The 19512-nt window shown below is 31.3% G+C and overlaps 1 protein-coding gene across 27 annotated transcripts in view; it reads right to left on the bottom strand.

The window, feature by feature from the left end:
* Nucleotides 1–19512, bottom strand: part of LOC145303547 (dihydropyrimidinase-like) — a 486844-nt gene that overhangs the window by 39148 nt on the left and 428184 nt on the right. For 18 of the 27 annotated variants that reach the window (XR_013873734.1, XR_013873736.1, XR_013873735.1 and 15 more), the window contains exon 8: nt 10932–11052. The exons of the other annotated variants lie outside the window; for them this stretch is intronic. Coding sequence is in view for 15 of the 18 variants with exons in the window: in XM_080145021.1 (XP_080001147.1) it covers nt 10932–11052 (121 nt within the window). In the remaining 3 variants the exon portion in view is untranslated. The remainder of the gene's footprint in view (nt 1–10931; nt 11053–19512) is intronic. 27 annotated transcript variants of the gene reach the window in all.

Raw genomic sequence — 19512 nt, 5'->3', positions numbered from 1 at the left:
CATACAAATATTTGCATTTTTTTTGCTCATGAGTGTATATATATTCATACAAATATTTGCATTTTTTTTGCTCATGAGTGTATATATATTCATACAAATATTTGCATTTTTTTTGCTCATGAGTGTATATATATTCATACAAATATTTGCATTTTTTTTGCTCATGAGTGTATATATTCATACAAATATTTGCATTTTTTTTGCTCATGAGTGTATATATATTCATACAAATATTTGCATTTTTTTTGCTCATGAGTGTATATATATTCATACAAATATTTGCATTTTTTTTGCTCATGAGTGTATATATATTCATACAAATATTTGCATTTTTTTTGCTCATGAGTGTATATATATTCATACAAATATTTGCATTTTTTTTGCTCATGAGTGTATATATATTCATACAAATATTTGCATTTTTTTTGCTCATGAGTGTATATATATTCATACAAATATTTGCATTTTTTTTGCTCATGAGTGTATATATATTCATACAAATATTTGCATTTTTTTGCTCATGAGTGTATATATATTCATACAAATATTTGCATTTTTTTTGCTCATGAGTGTATATATATTCATACAAATATTTGCATTTTTTTTGCTCATGAGTGTATATATATTCATACAAATATTTGCATTTTTTTTTGCTCATGAGTGTATATATATTCATACAAATATTTGCATTTTTTTTTGCTCATGAGTGTATATATATTCATACAAATATTTGCATTTTTTTTGCTCATGAGTGTATATATATTCATACAAATATTTGCATTTTTTTTGCTCATGAGTGTATATATATTCATACAAACATTTACATGCTTCACTACGCTGACATGATAAAGTTACTAATAACTACAAATTAAAACAAAGATCTCCTCAGGCGAAAAATCTGTTTTCATTTTAGACATTCATGAACACCTAATAAAAAGACAGATTTTTAAAAAATTTTTTATTTTACATAGGAGTCATCACTTATCAAGGCCCAGAGGCCACTCAAGGATATAGGTTAATGAGTGTACTGTTGTTAATGGGACAATAGCGTAGTAATCGCTAGTAGGGAAAATTTAGTAAATTGGCTCATCAAGAATTTGTTTACATTGGACTTGAAGACAACCCTATTGTAGTCAGCTGGAAAGCAGGCAAACAGAAGACAGCTCCACAGGTTCGCAGTTCTAAGAAAGAAGCATTGTCCATGAAATCTACATTTAGGTACAGATAAAAAGTGGGGGAAATTATTGATAGTGTTTTCAGTTAGACGAGTGTTTCTCGTGAAAGTTTTGCCTGAGGAGATCTTTGTTTCAATTTGTAGTTATTAGTAACTTTGTCATGTCAGTGTAGCGGAGCTTATACATGTCTGTATGAATAAATATTAACATAAAAATAGCTCTATTATTGAGCAGTGTTATATAAACCTGGTGGAAATTATCTGGATTTTATCCTATGAATACATTCTTAACCTTTGTATATCTATATAAAAATCGACTTCAATTTGAAAAACTAGAAAAATGATGGAAAGGAACAATTTTAATATCTAATTAAAATAATAAACAGTTCAAATTAAAAACAAGTGTAATATACAGGGTGTTTTTTTTAAGCAGCAGTTAATTTTAAATTAAAATATATCACAAAAAATACAAATATGTGGTTTATTCCAAAGATTAATTTTTGGCATTTATAATTTAAATTCAAATTTAAAGGTATACGGATTGCATGTATATTGGCATAATTTAGAGGTCCAATTTTCACAAACTCTATACATTATATTAGCTGTATTTTGGCAATAACGTGCTGAATCTCTTTATAGTGGTTTATTGTGTTCATTTTATCAACATAGACATAGGGCTTTACTTATCCTCAAATAATCTAAATGAGGTTAAACCGCATGAAAAAAAAAGGAGGCTACTTAACAGGTCCATTTTGTGAAATTATTTGTTTATCAAATGTTTCTCTCAATAAATTGATCATATAGTGCACTGTGTGCCATGCAGCTCCGTCCTGTTAAAACCACATGACGAATTGCCAAACCAAGTTGAACTCAAAATAACCGATAGTTACCAATTAAATAAAATAAGAGTTGTTGATTTTAAGTTCATCGCCTCTTAATAACAAAAAAAATTTTCAACACAAAAACACCCTATATAATTAAATAATAAACATTACAAATTAAAAACAAGTGTTGTTATATATAAAGAAAATCTGATGTCAATATAGTCCTATACTGAGTAGCAGATTGACAAGTTTGAAAACCAAAAGCTTGAACTCTTATCGATGGGAGGCAGATCAGTAAAACATTCAACAACGTCCAAACGAACACATTTGCCATTCTTGAAAGGATTTGAAAGCCCACGACACAGTGTGTTATAGGTAAAAACTTTGAAAAACAAGGTATACAGTTAATTCCTATCCCATACAGTATTGGGACGATTAATCTGGAATTGAAAACAAAACCGGAACTTTTTAAGTTATCAGAATTGGAAAAATTAGTTTCGATACCAAAAACGACTTTTAATTGTTTTTGTTTATTTTTGTTTCAACTAAATTTTCCATGGCTTGTATTAATGATGAAATGATAAATATTCATTGATTTTAAAAACAAATCTATAAATCACCTTACAAATGCATTTCTATGTTTTCAAAATTATATGCATATAGTTCAAAGGTTTTTGCAGTAATCCCCACCTCCTCCAAAAGAAAAGCAATTGTATATCTCAAAGTTTAAAAGAATCTGCATCAGGAATTTAGAACAGAATTGGCGATGTTCCATCACTAGTTAAAGGTAATTTCACCAATTAAGGAAATATTTAAAAGGTTTTAGGAAATGAGTATATTTTAAGGTCAATACTAAAATGTTCAGTGTATAGGCTTACAATTTTATCACTAATATATATATATATATATATATATATATATAATTCACATTAAGGATCTTGAAGCTTCATTGCATTCAGGATAGAGCAATAAAATTGTCGCCCTAGAAAAGACAACATGATTCCATTTCTGTTTGATGAAAACCGGGTTTCCTTTTTGTTGCAGACCATCTAGTAGTTGGCCAGTTGTATACAAATTCCAAGAGCAATAGGAGCCTTCTATCGTGACACAATGCTCAACGAGCGAGATCGGAGATGCGCCAATGTACAACTTGTACTCTCTACTGATCCAAGTTATGACAACAGGACCATTGCCAGCACCTTCAAAATGCAAATCCGGACAGTTCAATGCTTGAGGGTACAGCTCAACGAAGTTTCCAGTCATGGTTATGGTTGAGGGCTACATCATGCCACCTCGCATCTTCGAAGTGTGCTTGACAGTCTACACCAAAGTGTACCTGGATGTACTGAAGAGTGTGGTGATCCTTCGGTGCAATAAGGTGGATCCTGGGTGTGGCAGCAGGATTCGGTGCTGGTCCACAAATTCAAAGAAACCCAGGCTTGGCTCCAGAAGGAGTGCTACAACTTTGTACTCTTATGTCACTGGCCCTACCTCCATCCCAACCTGAATCCGCTGGACTATTTTGTTTGATCATACACAGAGAACATCACAAACATGACCTCCCACAATACCAAAGTCAGCCTGATCTACGCCATCCACTGAGTATTCATGGAGTTCCCATTGGCTCTTGTGGAAAAAGCATGCTCCCAGTTCCAGACCAGTATTGAGGCTGTGATTAAGACTTAAGGCAGCTACATTGAATAGATGCCAGCTCTACTACATAATCAAGCTACCTGAATTGATTTTTTTCAATAGAAGTTTTAAAATAAAGTTGTGTTTTCTTTAGTGCAAGAATTTTATCATTCCACCATGTATTCAAGTCATTTTTAATAAAAAGAAAAAAAAAAAAAAAAAAAAAAAAAAAAACACTTTAGCATTTGAAGCAAAATTATTCAGCTAAACTTTCATTCTATCTATATTTCTGATATATATATTAAAAAAAAAAAAATAAAAAAAAATGTCTTTTGTAAAAATATAATCCATTTTCAAAACTGTTCATAATTAAAAAAACAAAAAACATGCAATGATTTGAGTAGAATGCTGAAACTTGAAGGCAGGCAAAATAATTTTAACAGGCGACAATATTAAAAAATTAGAATTTGATTAGGCTGGAATGTCAACAAAAAATTAATCTGATCAAAACTTAAAATATGGCCTCAGTGATGACGGCTCCTTTTGCTTCAAAAACCAAAGTGTAGAAGTTGTTGATCAAGCTAAAAATGATCTTTACAACCAGTTAGAATAGATTTAACATTCAAATAAAACACTATCTTTTTTTTCTTTATTTATGGGAGCACAAATTCTAATTAAATTTATCAGTCATAACACCATGAGAAAGTATCTTATTTTTACATTTTGTGTTTCTGTCATTTTAATAGGATAATTTTTGGAATGAATACTCCAATATTCATAAAGTCAGAAGTCTGAACAAATTAAAGATTAAACTCACAATCATCAGGTTGATTAAATAAAAGGCCTCACTTCAAAATTATTAGGTTATCAGCTATAATCAGACCCGAGAGTAGATTAGATTAGCCAAAACACGAATCCAAGGATAATGTTTATATACAGGGTGTCCCAAAATGATCTGACATTTGATTGAAAGATTAAAAAAAATTAACATTTTTTTTTTTATATATAAGTAAAATGCCATTCTATTTTAAATGGTCAAAATTTATTTATATCTGTATTTATGCATTTTTTTAAAGGAAATGTTCCCGAATCATTTGATTTCTTCGCATGGTGATATTAGTTGGCCTGCAAGATCACCTAAACTAAACCCTTGTAATTTTTCTCTTGTGGGGATCTTTGAAGCCAAAAGTATTCAGCTACCGTCCTCCATCTCTTGAAGAATTAAAATGAGCTATTTTTTTCTGAAATTCCAGCCTAAACGATCCATCGAGTTATTGGAAACTTGTGAAAGTTAACAATCGTGTGTTAGCAATGATGGGAAACATTTGGCTGATTTAATATTAAAGACTGTGTGAAATAAAATGGCATTTTGCATACATTTAAAAAAAATATATATTATTATTTAATTTCTTTTGGACCAAAAAATGTGTCAAATCATTTTGGGACATCCTGTATATATATATATATATATATATATATATATATATATATATATATATATATATATCCGTATTCCTGTCTGTTTGTTTATTTGTTCACAAGTTGATTAATATGTACAACAATTCATTAGTTTATCATATTATTCATTTCTATATATACTATGATTATTGCAAAATATAAGATTAAAGAGGTGACATCATTTGCATATTACATTAAGGAAAATCGACTTTATTAAATAGTGGTGTATTAGTTATTGTTTATAGTGAGAGAATTATTTTAAGTGGTCTATGTAAGTTTATTATTTAAATTTGATTTATATTGATAATATATATAATTTAATTTATTTTTACCGACATCGATTTTTTTAATGAATTGGTTTGAGTTATTTCCCTTGGGCACGAACATTGTTCTTTTTGTTTTTGTTTTCTTTTTCAGCAGATATTAAAACTAAAATCTTTCAAGCATTTTCGTGTTTTCATTCGTTCTTTTATTTTTGAAATTTTTGTTGGGGTAACGATGGAGTGGACATATAATAATGAAAAACTGCTCAATATTCCTAGTATAGCAGGTGCTGCGAAACCGAACTTCATATCGACCCTGGCAACGCTGGGTATCCATGCTAGTAATATATATAAATTAAAGCTAAACGGTTCACATGTTTGACTTTTTATTTTAATTGACATTATATATTAGTTTAATCTCCCATCAGTAACTTCAGCTTCATGGAAACACTTTAAACTGAGCCGGCAGGTTGAAAGATGCCAAATGTAACAGATTATTCAGCCGATGATTTGGCAGTCTCTTCCAGAGGCCACTTGAGGATAAGGGTTATTGAGTGTACAGTAATCAATGGGATAATATCGTAATCGTTAGTCGTGGAAATTTGGTAAATTAGATTATTTAAGGGACACTTTATCAAGAATTTGTTTATGTTGTACTTGAAGATTACCAAATTGTAGTCAGCTGGAAAGCAGGAAAACAAAACAGAGTTCCACAGGTGTGCAGTTCTAAGAAAGAAGCTTTGTTCATGGAATCTACGTTTAGGTTTAGGCACAGATAAAAAGTGAGGGAAGATATTGATATTTGGTATCTTTAGTTCTGTGTACTGAGTTTCTGTAAAATCGAAGATATCAATAGAATATCAAACAAACAGTACCAATTTGAAAAATTTCCATGCTCTTGCAAGAGTGCGTATTCTGGTCATTTCTCCTATCACACAATTACAATACAAAGACTTTGAATGTAAAAGGCGATAAATGCCATTTTCAAAATTGCAAAGCTATCACTAAAAAAAGGTTCCATTTCAACAATCTACAACAGCCTAAAATCAAATTTTACATAATATAATATCGGCATAATTTTGTTTTATTTCCAATCAAAAACTTTCAGTTAAAGTTTAGACTTGATCCGTTTGTCCTTTTATAGTATGATTTTTAAATTTAAAGAAATTGGATTTATTTGGTTCTACATTCAAAGCATAATGGAAATTCAACAATATAGTCTCGCAAATATGGTTAATCTTGCAAGGTTCTGAATGAAGATTGCCAGAAAATTGGTGTCGCGCCATATATGTGTGTATGTGTCCAACAGTTTAATCATGTGAAAAGTTTTGCGCTAATGGTACCAATGAGAGAAAATCATGATCAAGGTTTCGCTCCATCTTGAGATTCATCGTTGGATAGTGTCCGAGACAACCCTCAAGTTCACATCGGAACATCCCTCACTTACGGGACAGTCTGTGAGGATGTGTGCAATAGTCTGCATGTCGGCACCATAGGGACACAGAGCATCCTGTACATAGCCTCACTTGTGCAGGTGCTCCCATATTTTAACAACCTTCACTCGGGCCCAATTGAAGTTTATCCACTCTTTCTGGGAGAGTTCAGAGCCTGCTGGAAGAGCTGCATTGTTGTCGTCTTTGACAGACTCATTCTACCAACAGGCAGACGGATGCTGGTGTTGTTCGTCTGAGGCCTGTGATGGTGGCAAAGCTCTTGAGGGATGGTAATCACTACGGCACCTCGTGTTCATATAGAGGATGATAGTAACACAAAATGATAGCAATATTTTAATTTAGCTTTTAGGAGCAATGTTGTTGTCTCCAGTAGCCATTATCCCGATTCTGTATCACTTTACTCAAATGCAAAGAACAGTAAACATGAAAAGACACGAGATGCATGTTGATTAAATGGTTATTAACAGTTAAATCTAACTACAGCTATATCTAGATCGATTACTTTTCTTTCCAAATTTATTTAATATATTTTATGAATAAAAAATAAAGATGAATTCAAGTTTTTATTTAAGTGGATTAAAAATTAGAATAGTTGAAATCGACTATTATGACTTGGAATTTTTTTTTATAAATTTTCAACTTTCTCAAATGTTGCTGACAGTTGATATTTTAAAATAAGGTTGTTCAAAATAAATCATTTTCTAATCCTTTTATTTAATTTTCTTTTGAAGTTTACAATATTACCAAAAAGCATGCATTAAACATCAGAATTTAAAATTTCTTTAACTTTTTTTTTTTTTTAAACAGAAAAAAAATAAGCCAAAAGTGAAATAATATTTTCAAAAATTAAATTAATTGGATAAAATGACAAGTGATTTTCTCACTATTTGTTTTAGTGCTTCTGCAAAACAAATGCATTTCAGGTATAAACACTATTACATACTTATATGTTATGCTGAATTTAGAATAAAAACCAAAAATAATGAAAATTAATTACAAGTAAAAAATAAAATTCATCAAATTAGTTTTATCGTATGTTTTAAGGTGAAACAGTTCTTTGCAACCAATTCTGCATGACAAACTGACTTATCTCCCTTGCTTTCAATTAAAATCTGCCATTTAAAAATATTAAATTTTGGATCGGTAGTATCTATGATATATATATATATATATATATAAAAAATTTTTTGTAAAAAAAAAAAAAAAAAAAAGATTCAGCACATCTGGATCATTTTTTGCAATTTTTGGAACTTACATTAATTTCAACATGACACGTAACAAACATAGCATTTTTACTTGAAATCCCATTATACTGCAGGAGCACCATTAATTTTTTTTTTTTTTTATTACCATGTACTATCATGCAAAAACAAAGAAAAAATAAAAACATGCAAAACATGTAGATAAGCTATGAGAAGTTAGGAAAAAAAAAAAAAAATGACAATTATTTGTATTCATCTGAAAAAATAATTGACACTAATTAAAACCATATCAGGTGTTCTTCAATCATTTTTACCAGCTTTGCAATGGAATTTCTATTAAAAAAATTCATTTCTTTAAACAAGGTAAAAATTACAGTAAGAGAATTAAGCGTTCATTTCAAATCACTTATTCACAAAACGATTAAGAAGATGAGGCACTAAAAGATGATCCTTGTTAAAAAAAAGTCATGCAAATGTCATAGGAGTGCTGGGATTTTTTTGATTTTTTTTTTTTTTTTTAAATTATAGCACTAAAAGATGATTTTTGCTAATTAAGGAAAGTTAAATTTAATTATTAAGAGGTTATTTGTTTAGTATCTACTCATATAAGTCTAAAATGTAACAAAAATTATGTTAAAACTTTTGTATGTAATAATTAGTCAGATTGATCGCATCATTACAGCTCCTGTTGGAGAACATGAATAAACAAGTCAAATAATTATAACTTTCATTAGTATATTTTTAATGTCAAATTGATGGTTAAACATGATTAAATTTGTGCTCATTGCAGCCAGAAATTAGCTGCTAATTGAGAATTTTCAGATTTCAGAATCATTTTCGAGTACAACATTTGGTCCCAAATTGGTATAAAATTAATTAATGATATTATGATAATAGTTTGTATCTAATAAAACTAATTATCAAAAGTAAATAGCAGATTTTCATAAATTTTTTAAAAGTTTAATTGTCCTTTCCACAACTGCTAGATTAAAAGACCTGTCTTTTATCCAGTTTGTTACCTCTGCAGTCTTATTGATATAGTAGATCTTTAAATGATTAAAGTTTTAACCTGTTGTCTTTATGTGAAATTGATGGTTGAATGTGGTTAAATTTGTGCTGATTTTTGCATGAAATCAGAATCCTTATTATCCCTAACTATACATCGAATGGATACCATGATACTTAGTCCTCTGCACCTTATAAAGGTCCAAACAAAATTTCAGCCAGATCAGCCCAGTAGTTTCTAAGAAAAAGTGGAACAGACAAATAGATATTACACAGAAATTATCCAGGTTAAGCTATACAGATGAAAATGCAAAAAAATTTTCTAAATAGGATTGGCAATACAAGAAAAATAAAATTTATGATATATATCAATTTTTATTTAATAAATTTTACTCTATATGCACACATACACACACACACACATATATATATATATATATATATATATATATATATATGCAAGAGACTTCTATTTGGGCAGCATTTTTTCTCTTACGCATGTTTCATTCAACAGCAGGAATAATTTGTTCGTTTCTCTTGCAATCAGATTTTTCAATTTGGTGGAAGAATGTTTGAACATTTTGTTTGAGTGTAAAAAGAAATTTGCCATAGTTGCAAACATTTTCGACTTCTACGAGTTGTCTTCGGGCAAATGATGAATGAAAAAATTGCGTCCATTGAATTTATTGAAATAGTCGATTAAAATAATTAAAAGCACTCAAGCGTGCCCCACCCTCATATTGAGCCTGACTGATGGTTGTTTATGCAAATGAGTAGGGTTTCCATGATTAGGAGCTGCAGGTTACAATGTGAAAATACTAAAATTGGAGTGTTTTTTTTTATTTTTTTTATTAATGTTTCTAAATTCGATTTTGGAGGTGTCATGTGCTACAAGGTGTTGGTAAATGAACCTGTTAGGGAAAGACAGGTGACATGTTAGCTGGTGAGATATACTGGTTCTATTCATGCCGATGTAATAGTTGTTTTTGGAAACATTCCCTATAAGGCAAACATACACAGCATTGCTAGTTTTTAGCAAACTGTCATCAGATGTCAAGTTATTGCTTATTAGTAAATGAGCTTTTTTAAATTTTTTTTTTATAAATGATGAAAATGTGTTTATGTGCGACATTTCTTATTTTATAATTAGCATGTATCTGGTTACAGTAGAATATTAGAAGAAAAAAAAAATAGTTACTCGTTCTGTTCTAAACTTTGTGGTCAAGAAGTGTACCCGCTCACTGTCTACATATATTGCTAAAATTTAAAATATAGGATTACGTCAATGATTTAGTTTTTAATATATAAATTATTTCTGCTGACATTAAAAAAAACAAACAAACATTCACCAAAGACTTTATCATACAAAGAAGGATTTCTTCCTGAATTCATTTAAAGCATCCGGAAATGTCTGAGGTAAGTTACTTAACTTAATTTGCTTTCTTGCTTCCCTTCACCACTTAAAATGGTTTTGTCAGGGAGGGGGAGGCGGATAATGGAAAAAGGCATGCGCTTTAGTCGCTTATTTTTTTAATAACGCGATGGAAGTACATATATTTATTTCTATATAACTACACAGAAGGATACACATTGGTTTTTATTATAGAGTGGAGGATACCAGAAAGAATTTTTTTTTTTTAAATTCATTGCGCCAATGAAAATATTTCCAAAATATATAAGCAAATCATGCAGATGATTGAAAAACACGTTAAATAGTAAGGCAATGCCATTATTATTGTGTAAAAACAATGCGAGAACACTTCCAAAAGTAAAGGTAAGCACACAATGGGTAGATCCATAAGTCATTCACTAAAACACAACAATCAATAAGCAATATATTGGTGTGGCCACTGACAACATCAAAGCAGCACAGTGAGTTTTCACATTTACAAATGTGAGTATTTCTGGTCGACTCCTACCTGATCGGCGAGCATCGGCAATAGTCTTAGCCGATGCCTTACTCATAACTTTGACCACATACAATGGACAATTGGCCTGGTTAGCAATCGTCACTGCACGCTGTACAGCTTCTTTTTCAACCTACAAGATGAATGCCCAAACAAGATTACACACCCCTGAGGAACAGGGTTAAAAAAAATAAAACAAAACATGCACACATATATACAGAGAGAGAGATATAGAGAGAGAGATATATATAGAGAGAGTAATATAAAGTATAGAGGTTATTGTTTAACAAAACAAACAAAAATAAAAAAAAAAGCAAAAAAAAAAAAACAACAACAGCGAAAAAACAGAAAAAAAAAAAAAAAGCAGCAGTTGTGGTAACTTTGAAGTGGACTGCTTAAGGACATGATAATTTTGAAATTAAAAGATTAAGAGAGAAAAAAAAAAACATTTTTTTTAAACAGGCTGCATTACAAAACACTGACCAACAATGTTAATCACAACTAGGTCAACAAAACACATCTGCTCATAAATCTATAGAAATTAGAGGAAAAATGTGTGAAAACAGACTTAGATGGTCATTAATATGCAGCACGATAAAATTATCTACTCTAATGCCTTCATCAGCTGATAGCCATCTCATGTGATAAGCTGGAAGGAGAAGGGATGGATTCTGATTTTTGCAAATGTTATCAGCGCAAGTGATGCATTACACTACATCAGGCTCTGCAACTGCCACATCATCAACACATGTACATTTTAAACCACAACCGAATCTTTAATACCTCACTAATTTCAAAATGTTGTCTTATATCGGAGCACTACAGAGGTTCAGAATCTTCTAGTCATTGCAGATATAGCACAGGATGTTATCTCAAAACCTACACACAAACTTATATTTCACCATTTTTATTTCTTTTCATATAAAATAAGGAGGAGGAGGAGGAGGAGGAGGAGAAGAAGGAATGAAGTGAAAAAGGTCAAATGGCTTTCCAGCATATTTTTAAGATTTAGTCAAGGATTTGGAGAATAATTAACTGACAGGAGAAAAGAAAAGTTTACACCCTCCCCAGTCTATCTCATCCTTTTCAAGAGTAGGATGAAGACGGAAGGAAGTAATATTATTCAAATTATATATATATATATATATATATATATATATATATATATATATATATATATAGTTGCTCCATTTATCACAATGACAGCGAAATCAAAGCGCAAAAATCACAACTTTCTTATAGAAAGATTATGTGTATGCAATTAACGCAATGCTAAGTATTTTTTTAGTTGATGTTTCACCCCAAACACAGGGATATTTACTCATGAGGGGCTACTATTTGGAACCAGATTTGCAGGGATACTATTTAAGGAGTTGGGCACATTACACTTGAATGTCTGCATGTCAATACAGTCAGGGAAGCAGAGGTCCAAGAGGGAATTCCAAAGTGCAGCAGTCCTAGGGAAAAAGCTATTTAAGTAGAAGGCTTAACAGCATCTAGGGATCTCTATAATGTAGGGGTGGGATTTTGCTGCTTGTTGGGTTTCCACAGAAATTGGCTTGGTTCCTTTACTTACAGACACAGTTGGTAGCATAACACAGCTTCTCTAGATCTCATTCTCTATCAGTTACGTTTCTGACCCGTCTCCGAGATCAACAAGCCTCACTTCTAGATCTTTTTCTGACTACAGTTCCCAATGATTGTGTAACATTGTTTTGCAAAAGAATATCTCATTAATTCACTATTCACATTCTTACAACCTAACTTCACACACGCGTGCCTACTGGAGAGAACTTGAATGCCCATTAGACACTATCCTCAACTAAGGTCTCTGTACAGAAGTTTGTCAGGACAACCTGGTATGAGGATATTCCCCACTACAAGTGAATGCAACTAAATACTGAAAATAACAGTATTTGAAGCTCAAATAAGATTACTTTGATATGGCTACCCTACAATCGTTTATAAAAGTGATATTTCTTTTAGTGATACCAACAAGCTGGATAATCCACAAGACTAGATGAATTCTTGTCCTAGAATCCTGTAAGATCAAGAGACCTCAAGAAAGATATGCTATAATATTGTTAACTGGTCAATTGGGGAGAGGAAAATTAATGTTCTTCAATTCTTTGCTAACACAACATTTGAGAGGTAAAGGAGAATTTAATGAAGACGCAAAAAGCGTATACTCTAGCATATTTAAATGGTCAATTGGAGAGAGGAAAACACGTTCTCAACTTCTTTACTAACTCTGTGTTTGAGAACTAAAGAAGAACTTAACGTAATATTCAAATATCCATGTATCTCATCGAGATCAAGTGTTAACTCCAAGAAGGCCCTCCTCTGATTTCCAAGAACTTCGATTGAAATAAAATGAAACAAAAAAAAAGGTAAAAATGTATATCTTTGGCTTCCAGTCTCGATAGAAAATGGATACCCTTGTAAAAGGGTGTCTATACAGGGAGTTTATTGTAAAGCTAGACTTAAATAATAGACTAACCTCCATCTCTTCTGAACTGGCATTTTTAGAGTTCAGTGACAAGGAGACATCCAGAACGATGGAAACAATGTCAGTATAAGCAGAGAGCCTGTTCCACACTCAGCGCTTGATATTCTCAAATGACCATTGATTTAGTACTTACTGGGCTCACTGTTGTTTAACTTTAGTAAATCTAATGAACGGGTGTATCAATTTAATTATGCTGTGTGTGTGTGTGTGTGTGTGTGTGTATATATATATAGCACCGTGTGTATGTGTGTGTTGGGGTGAGAGGGCTCCCATAAGCCGTGGTGAAGGCAACCTTTCTAGGAGAAGCAAATCTGATTTAAAAAACCATAAAGCGGGAGACCAGTACCCGCATTAAACTGGTCTGCAGTTTAACTTGTTGCTGGCTATCTTGCTCTTGCTTGTTGCTGGATCTCAACATTTTAAACTGAGAGAGAGACTTAGCTGTCATACAAAGCTAAGACTCTGTAACATCATCTGTGTATAGATACTCCCTTAGGCATTTGTCTATTAAAATGGTCCTGTGGCGATGGAAGTCATTTTTGGGCTCATGGACTTTAAGTGTCTGAAGGAGTGGCACTCGTCTGACAAGACGTTGCAATCATCATATATATATATATATATAAAAAGGGTCGTTCCAAATGTAATGACTCCTATTTTTTTTATTCCACCTGAATGGATCAGAGAGGATTACAAATTGCATTGTTATGACTGAACTTAAGCATTCATGACCTAAAAATTTTATCTCTGTTGCAGATATTGACAGTGTGAAAATAAGGAAGTAACCACTGTCATGAACGTGTATAAAAAACATGGATGCGTCATCGAATTCCTGGCAAATGTGCATTAAGAAATTCTGGAGCATAACAGGTTGCTTGTTTTAATGATACCACTCCTGTCTTTGTAGCTCTTCAACTTTCTGATTAAAAATTAAATAAATAAAAAATAAGAGGCTTTACTTGTGGAACGACCCTTTTCATATATACATAGTTTTCATTCTAAATACCAGAAGATGGAATCAATTCACACTTATAAATTTTTCTTTTTTTTCTTTTTTTTTTTTAAATTAGGAAATTAGTTAACATATTAATATAACCAGGTCTTTTTTATGGTGCAGTTAAACTAAAGAAATAATTCAGATTGCGACACAATATATCAAACATAAAGAGTTATTGTTTACTTAAAAAAAAATGGCAGATGTGGGTGGAAAAAAATTTTTTTTTTTGAATATTGCATCCATCAATAAGTGACAAAACAAGTTTACAAGTAGGTTAAAAAGAGAAATGCCAGTAATCCAATTCACTGACTCATTTCATCATTAATCTCTTTTTTGAATAATGTGATTGTCAATCTACATCAACATTACTTCTCATCCTCATTCGTTTGAATTTGATCATAAAAATCTTGAGTATTGATCTTAAGATTTACTCTTAATTTTTATTTTTACGCCAACTGGGACAGATTATAGTTTATAAAAGGACTATGATGACTTGGAAAAAAAAACAAAAAAAAACTTAAACATTTTTCTTTTATTAATTAAGGTCTTATTTATAAAATTCAGTTATCTTAACCATAACTGTTATACAAAGCGTTTGAAAAAAATCAATGTAATAACTGAGATTATGTTTTATATATATATATATATATATATATATATATATATATATATATATATATATATATATATATATATATAGGTCTGGATATTTTTTAATGAAAATCGCTCCAGACAAGGCATGGAGCCATTTAATGTAAGGAGCTAAAATAAAAAGAAATACTACTTGAAGGTCAAAACCTGGACAACATTGTGTTGGATAGATTCTGTTCCGGAAAACAGCAATTCTTCCTCCTTTGTTAGAAACATTGTTTATGAAATACTCGTTTTCAGAGTTATAGGCCATTGAATACTGACCAACATTTTTTATTGTAAACATCTAACACATACAATGTGTGTACTGCTATTTCTACATACGAGACAAACTATCCTTGTGACATGATCACAGTTAAAATAAACCTGGATCTGGTGCTGCTCCATGCAACAAAACTATAAAAAAAAAATTGCTACCAAACAAATATAAAAGTTCATAAGTCTCAGAAGATCTGAATATCATGATGAGCTAAGAAATGGACCATAAAGGAAATTAGACTAATCATGGAGTGCAATTACAAAAACATCGTACAAGGAGTTTCCTTTACACATACAGCCGATTTTGATTGAACCAGAGGAAGGCCATTTTCTAAGTCAAGATCTCTGAACCTTGAAATGGACTTCCAGGAAATGCAGTAAATAAGCCAATGACACAGCAATGCATGACCAAATTGGACATGTGATAAGACAGTCTATCCTATTTTTTGTAAATTTCTCCCACTCTTCCTTTACATGTCAACTGAAGCTTGCTCATTTTATTTATTTATTTTTTTATTTCAAGTTAACTGAATTTAATATAGAAAATAATCCCCAAAGTTATAAAAATCCTTTATTTGTTGAATTTGTACGGGTTGAATAATGTAGTAGTTACAGTCTTTTTAAAAGAGAGAGAGAGAGAGAGAGAGAGAGAGAGAGAGAGAGAGAGAGAAGTCATTTTTTTTCATGGAGAGGAAAAAAAAAAAAAAAAAAGATTCTGCAGATTAACGAGGCCATTCAATAATTTACCACACATTCCTGGGAGATGACGGCGGTCAAGTGGTTAGCGACATGGATTAATGATCTAAGTTTTCCAAGTTCGAATCCAGTTTGTTCTGCAAAAATCACATTCACTTAGGATGTTGGCAACCATCACACAGTCCTTCTCATAAGTACCCGATGTCTTTCCAGAAAGAATTCTGACAAGCAAAATATCAGGGAAACCAATGGCAACAATAGAATCTTCAGATTCAACTGATATGATACCACACATTCAAATCATTATGCCACCAAGATGAAGTTTGTATCAAAAATCAATGTTCATATTTTTGCAATGATATCTTTATTTATGGTCTCATTCTGAGGGTATTTATTTGCTTCCCCACGAAAGCAAATTAGATACAAGGTCATTTTTAATGTGGGGGGAAACCAGCTCCCCCAAAAAGGGGGCACTCAGGCATTATCAAAAAAATAGTAATTGTCTCGGTATGTATGGTTTCCCCTACATTAGCTAAGGACCAATTAAAGTGAAGCATTAGAACAGATACTACATTGATCCTGGTATCATTCTGGGGATGCAATTGGAAACAAAGCTCAATCCCAAGATCGAACAAATTTTCAGTAAAAATTTACAAGAAATCTAACTAATTATTTTGTATATTCATTTGTTTGTAGACTGTTATCCTCATCTTCATAATTTCGTTTCACCACATTTTGGTCATCTCATCATCTTCAGATGATTAACCACGATGAGATAGTAATGCTGAATATCATAACTGTATCCCCAGTGTCACAGTTAATCATTTGAAGAAGGCCAGAGGATGAGTCAGCCGAAACGTGATGAAACAACAACTATAAAAATGAGAATAACTGTCCGCAATTAAATTAATATACAAATTATTCATCTCAAAAGATTCCAATAAAAAATAGCATATAATTATGTTGTGTTAGTTTTTACAATCATATCAAGGGGGGGGGGGTCAGCGTTTTCAACGGACAGCTATAAAAGGGTAAAGGTGACTTCCTACTTTATTATTCACTAGATGAACTTTTATCCCAGCGTTGCTAGGGAAAATTTAAGAAACCAAGACTCGCAAAACCCATAACTAAATTAGCGGTAAAAGAGTGGAAAGAGTATTTTCACCCAAAATGCTCAGCATTTATCAACTACATAAAAAAAAATAGAGTTAAATGGAAGTAGGTGTTTGGATCATTGGGATAATTGTTATTTGGATTATTGGGATAACTGAATTTTATGTTCACCCCATAGTCTGAATAATCCAAATATAAATTATCAATCCTCATCTCAAAAATTCAGAAGCAGGTGTTATATTAAACCCCCCCCCCCCCCAAAAAAAAACAAACAGTCGTTTAGTGGGATGCATTTTTGCAAAGCAAATATGCAAACTAGTTAACCTACCGATGTCAATCACATACACATTATGAGTATGTATATCAGAAAGTTGTTCTTCAAATGTGAATATGAATTTGGTATTTTAATCTCACCGTTCGTGCGACAAATCATCCAATTTTATAGCTAAATTGAAAATTATAGAAACTAAAAAAAAAATATATGGTAATATTGAATTTTGGATGGTGAGCAGGACTACGCCAGATGTGCTAGCATAAAAAAAAAACTGCAGCTAATTCTGCAAAGATATTTTTTTAAGATTTTTTCATTTGAAAATAAAAATGAAAACGGTTGCCAAAGCAACAGAATTAATGATGTCATTACTAAAAGAATATGATTTTATAAGATCAACAAGAAATTACAAAAAAGCACACAAACGTCTGTATTGAGAGTGTTATATGAAGAATTTTCAAAATATCTATATTAAAAAACAGCCAGTTCTGGTAAGATTTACTTTCTCATTTGAATCTAAAAATGGAAATGGTTGCTAAACGAACAGAATTAATGATGTCATTACTAAAAGAATACGGTTTGACAAGATGGACAAAAAATTACAAAAAATCCTTAAATATGAAAACTTCTGGTTACAATTGGAGAGAAACAGATTAGAATATTCGTTTTTCTCTATTTTTCCTATGAAACCTAAAACTAGTATGATTCATCTTTATGACATGCGGAAGACATGAATTTATAATCAACCTCTCTAAATGCAGTCCTTACTCTTTGTTTCAGAGGCAAATAAAATATAGAAATTAAGTCGATTCCAGAAATTATGAGATCTTTTTTAAAAAATAAAAAAAGCTGAATTAAAAGATGAGTAAATATATTTATAGGAAGATGATTAAACTAAACAGATTTCCAATGGAAACATTAAGAGAGATGAAGAAAGATGCCATGTGACCGGCATCTTGTGAACAAGAAGATAAGTAAAAAGAATGAAACAAAGAGAGCGGAGAGGACGGTGGAGTGTGTGTGTGTTTGAAACAAGTGGTGAAATAAGAGAGAGTGTGTGTGTGCGTGCATACGTGCACATATATCTTGCAGCCCTACTTCAACTACTACAACTGCTGCAGTTATTGTTGCTGTCTGTTAGATAACATTCCTGAAATTGAAAAATCAATAAAAATCAAGAAATTCTTAGCAAAAAATACAAATGAAATGTAAAAAATATAATGAAATGAAGGGAAAAATAATCAGCCCACAATCTTTAACAAAATCGTTGAAAGACTGGAAAATAACCGGCACTTTACCAAGAAATCAACTTGGCTCAGATATTCCAAGACTAAAAATATTCCACTTTTTTTTTTATATATATAATTATCCCCCACCCCTAATTAAAAAAAAAATAACCAAGGTTTTATTTTAAACTATAACCAAATCGTTCAAATCAAAGATGTAGATTAACCATATCATTTCTTATTAGATTCAATCATTGCAAATCACTTTTATCGTAGAAATAAAGATGGCACAACTGAAGGAAGGCCGTTTAGAAGTAAGCAGCAGCAGATAAAAGACAGGCGAAACTGTCAGGTGATGCCTTTTCAAAAACAGTCAAAGAATATCGAATGAAAAACACGAAAAAGTGTCTTACTGAACAAGCTGCAACAAGTGTGTTAGCAACAACAAAAAAAATCTATGAATAACAGCATATATATATATATATATATATATATATATATATAATTTGTATTACATAAGCATTAATATGTCACTACATATTCATGAGCATGTTTTCGTCAGCCAGTTACAAGTAACTAGAGACCTCTTTAGGCAATATTGCTTATACAAAAGTGAAGTCCATATTGAGCACTCTTGAATTAATCTTGTTAAAACTTCATTGGTTACTTCATCTCTGGAAAATATTAACCTGGAATTATACACACACACATCTCATGTACCTACATAAAATGTTATAAGGAGATACAATAATTCATGTATGAATTTGAAGTATTTATTTCAAGAATGTTCAAGACGCTAATAGAGCTAGGGTAATAAATTGTGAAAATATATGGCAACACAGAGAAATCAAATGCAAAACATTCTGTGTATTTTA

This window comes from Euprymna scolopes, chromosome 19 (genome assembly GCF_053919585.1).
Source record: "Euprymna scolopes isolate OS-2025 chromosome 19, ASM5391958v1, whole genome shotgun sequence".
Classification (NCBI taxonomy): domain Eukaryota; kingdom Metazoa; phylum Mollusca; class Cephalopoda; order Sepiida; family Sepiolidae; genus Euprymna; species Euprymna scolopes.
This window is presented reverse-complemented; position numbering and strand designations above follow the sequence as displayed.